The 4,480-nt window shown below is 38.8% G+C and overlaps 1 protein-coding gene across 3 annotated transcripts in view; it reads left to right on the plus strand.

The window, feature by feature from the left end:
- Positions 1-4,314, plus strand: part of xpo1 (exportin 1) — a 24,257-nt gene extending 19,943 nt beyond the window's left edge. The window contains exons 21-25 of one of the 3 annotated variants that reach the window (XR_001481390.1): positions 997-1,131; positions 1,218-1,377; positions 2,095-2,191; positions 3,305-3,617; positions 3,655-4,314. Coding sequence is in view for 2 of the 3 variants with exons in the window: in XM_015380955.1 (XP_015236441.1) it covers positions 997-1,131; positions 1,218-1,377; positions 2,095-2,191; positions 3,305-3,451 (539 nt within the window). In the remaining variant the exon portion in view is untranslated. Of the gene's footprint in view, positions 1-996; positions 1,132-1,217; positions 1,378-2,094; positions 2,192-3,304; positions 3,623-3,654 lie in introns of those variants that run through there. The other 2 variants (XM_015380955.1, XM_015380956.1) reach the window with 2 other exon arrangements.
- The last annotated feature ends 166 nt before the right edge of the window (positions 4,315-4,480 follow it).

A 4,480-nucleotide genomic window follows, 5' to 3' on the forward strand; every position in this document is an offset into this window, starting at 1 on the left:
GTCACCAATTTAGTGCTACTTGGTCCCAATGGAATTTCCCATTGGGAACCTACTAGCACTAAGACGCTAACCGGCTACAACCAAACTTGCTTGCGAACCTTCCGCCACAACAAACCCGCCCCCTTGATAAACGACCAATCACATTCACTTTATTCACTGGTGTAAAGTCGGGCACCACTGGGAGAATTTGGAAACGCAGCGTTTAGAACTGCCGCTTTCTCACAACTTTAGAAACAATACACAATTGCGACTGTTACTTTCACGATTGGTGGAGAATCTTGAGGACCCAAATGATGCAGAGGTGATTTTGGTAGATTTAATGAAGTAATCTTCACCAGCGTAGACACGACTGTTTGCATCTTGTGGTATTTCCTCTTAAATTCTGCCAGTTTGGTTTCTTCTGGCTCGTGATTGAGGCTTTTCTCTGACCTCTGTGTCCTCCTGTCTTATCCAGGTGTGAAATATCCGTGTGCTACAAACCTGACAGCTCCACCGACTGGAGGCTGAGAAAATCCCAGGCTACTTGGTCCCAATGGAATTTCCCATTGGGAACCTGCTAGCACTAACTTGCTAACCGGTTAGCAAGATGCTTCAGAGACACCAGCCACAATCAAGCTTGCTTGTCAACCTTCTACCACAACAATGCTCCCACCTTTATAGTCGACCAATCACATTCACGTTATTCACTCGTGTAAAGTCGTGCACCACTCGGGAGAATTCGGAAATGCAACATTTGGAACAGCTGCTTCCATACGACTTTAAATAATCCATAAATCATAATTAATCTGATTAGCTGTTTAGACCCTAAAATATAGATAAAAACTCCATCTGCTTCAGCCACCGATGCCGTTGAGCCATATTTGAATTACAGGGACTGAGTGAAAAATTTTAAAAGGATAAAAACTGTTTATCTTTTATTAAGGAACAAAAAATTCTCCTGCATTTGTTTTCCTTGGTGAAAGGTTATTTATATTTCTGTTAAATGTTTGTCTCCAGGTCTACAGATCCTCCTCACACTCCTGCAGAACGTGTCTGCAGAAGAGGCAGCAGCTCAGAGCTTCTACCAGACGTACTTCTGTGATATTCTGCAGCACATTTTCTCCGTGGTCACAGATACGTCTCACACCGCAGGTATGAGGCGTTTCTTTTCTGAAAATCACACTCCATCTTTTCATTGCTCCTGCTCTTCCATCACTGATGAGCCTCCCTTCTCTAAGGTCTGACCATGCACGCCACCATCTTGGCCTACATGTTTAACTTGGTGGAAGAAGGGAAAGTCAGCGTTGCTCTGAGCACCACCAACCCCACCAACAACCAGCTGCATGTTCAGGAGTACATCGCCAACCTGCTCAAAATGGCCTTCCCTCACTTACAAGAGTAAGACATCACATTTGTTCAATTCCACATCAACATGCTCTCATCTAAGGCTACGTTCACACTGCAGGCTGAAGTTATCCAAATACGATTTTTTGGCCCACATGCGACCTGGATCTGATCTTTTCATGGCTGTCTGAACAACACGGATTTGATTTCTTCCAATGCGACCCAGGCCACTTGGCTATCTGGTCCTGAATCCGATACGACTCTGATCTTTTCAAATGCAACCTGTCTGAACGGCCAGGTCACATTCATCTGACCTGAACGCCATTAGTGAATTACATAGGTCACTATTCTGCTACGCAGAAGCAGCAAGATTTCACAAAAAATTTGGAATTAAGCATCAAAGCCTGCAGTGTGAATGTGGCCGAACTAATCAGATGTTTAATGGCATAAAAGCAGGTTAACTGAAACCAGGAAACCTGGAGGAGGTTACATTTTCATGAATAAAATAACTTATAGTTTTCTATACATGTATATTAGTTTTTTTTTCTTTTTTGAGGTTCAAATCAAATAAACGACTGTAATTTTCACTTTTAAATAAAAAGAAATAGAAAAATTGCAATCTGCCATCTGTATTCTAATTTTTAAATCTTTTTTTACATATGAAATCTAACTGCTTTGACTGTTGCAGAGGTTTCCTGTAGTTGTTTTTTTTTGCTGACTGCTGGTAAATATCTGTAAATGTTGATTTGAATTGTTGAAATATTTGTCCAGTGCCCAGGTGAAGGTGTTTGTTACGGGTCTGTTCAGCCTGAATCAGGACATCCCAGCCTTCAAGGAGCACCTGAGGGACTTCCTCGTCCAGATTAAGGTCAGCGACCAACGAATGTTAAACACTTTCACTTTGTCCTGTTGAAACCAAAAGTTTTCATATATCATTGGAGTTTGGTGATAAATCTACCTAAAGTAGCACCGACTTATAAGGTGGAAGGAAACGTGCTTCATCTTGTTTTTACACATCAGTTTTTCTGTAATCCCCCCTCCAAATAAAATATACAGGTAATAGGGATGCATGATCAGTTTTTTTTATTTTTATTACCTTGTTCATTAGAAAGAATACAAACATTCCTCGACAGCATCACAGGTTATGTATGATACGGCAAAATACGGGGAGAAAAAAAAACAACCTTTGGGCCCAGAAAGCTTAGTAATAGGCTACACATGACTGAAAATAAATGGTAGATAAATAAGTGGGCAGTGTTGGAATCCCCTCAGTTTGAGAGGTATCTTGTTATGGGTAGCCACCTTTTTACGAAATGATCAGCATTTTATGCTTTTATTTATTTTAACATCAGACAATAATGAAAAAAGTAAGAAATTGAAAATAAGATGCAACAAAAAAAGAAAAGTCTATTGTTCAAAAGGAGAGGGAAGAAGACAAAGCCAGAGGAAACACCTGTCAGGACATCACATCCACTGCAGATATTAAAGTCATAGGGAAATCATATTTAAATGTCAAATCATTCTGGCTTAAACATGTATATAAATGTTCTCTTTATCAGACTATATTGTCCCAAAAGTTAGAAAATTTCTAAAAATAAAAAAATCCTGTCTGAAAATCTGTGGGGTTTTTTTATTTTTCGTTATTCACCCTTTTCCTCCTCAGCTTGGAACCTGCTTTCTTCACAGGATTACAGATGCTAATAAATGCAAAATGAATAAATCGAATACAAAACAATTTGACAACCTGTTATGGTCGTCTGAGGGGATATTCTTTTAATCTGCAAATATTCCAGAAATTTATAATCAACAGTAGCCAAAAACTTTCAACAACGCTTTAGGATCAATAACCCGTCCAGTTAGTATCGTTTCTGGGTGTTAATTCCTGAAGGCTAAATGACAGCAGATCAGAATGAGGATAAAGCAGAACCGCATGAAATCAGAGTGGGATCATTGCTGATCTTCATCTCTTGTGATCTGACAGGAGTTTGCTGGTGAGGACACGACGGATCTGTTCCTGGAGGAGAGAGAAGCGGCTCTTCGCCAAGCCCAGGAGGAGAAACACAAGCTGCAGATGTCTGTTCCTGGAATACTTAACCCCCATGAGCTGCCGGAGGAGATGTGCGACTAAAGCAACTGCAGCAACTTATTGATTTATCTTTTCAACAATTTGTATTTGACCTGGATTGGAAAGACAATCTGGGGGTAATACGGACGCTGGAGTGCATTTGGAAGTCGACCAAATCGATGTTTATATGTAAATGAGAATTGACTTCAGTTTCGGCGTGTTTTGTTTGTTTTTTTTTTCTTTTTTTTTTTGTTTTTTTTGTTTGTTTTTTTCTTTTCTTTATAAACTTATTTTATACAAGGGTTTTTGTGTTCAACATGATTTGTTAAAGTTTCCTTTTGGCAACACGGTTATTTTACATCTGCTTGAAGATACAGAAATTAAAGGTTCGTTTTAATCCCTCACTTTACTCACCTGCTCCTTGTTAATATGTAAGATATATTGTGAAAACGTTTGCCACGTTAATGTGAAAGATTGTTTTTGTTTCAGATGTGCTCTGTGCACTGAATAGAATGAATGTGTCGCTCTGATGGCTTCGCCCTCGTTCGTTTGTCTTTTTTTTTTCTTGCTCCTTGTCATCTGATGGGTCGGAGCTTCTGCTACTGGATGTACCTGAAGGCTGTGTGCAGCTCATCCTGTTTGTTAACCTTTCCAAGAACATTATAAAGTTGCCTATTTTTACAAAAATAACTCTGTTCAAAGTCTAAACTGTTCATCCAATTAATTTAGGCGCCTAAAAGTATTCAGCTGAAAGGCAGACGTCTGCATAGCATCACATAAATTCCCTTCTACGTTTTAAACACATGACTAAATCAGATTATCCATCTTTTGTCTTCACACCTACCTTAGTGAAAGGGAACCATTGGGCCAGGGGCTTTTATTAGGTTATTTCCTAATCTTCTGCCATTAATGTAACGCTGGGATTAAAGAGATCTGAACTTAATATTTCACATGTTTCATATTTCTGTAAATCTTCAGATACGTTTTGAATATTTAATTTTTGTATTGCAACAAGATAATAGAAAATGTTAAATAAAAATGGCTTAAAAGTTTTAACACTGTAGGATTTTATTTATTTTTTTAAGAAACTAG

The sequence above is a fragment of the Cyprinodon variegatus genome, unplaced genomic scaffold, assembly GCF_000732505.1.
Source record: "Cyprinodon variegatus isolate N-32 unplaced genomic scaffold, C_variegatus-1.0 Scaffold225, whole genome shotgun sequence".
In the NCBI taxonomy this organism is placed as follows: Eukaryota; Metazoa; Chordata; class Actinopteri; order Cyprinodontiformes; family Cyprinodontidae; genus Cyprinodon; species Cyprinodon variegatus.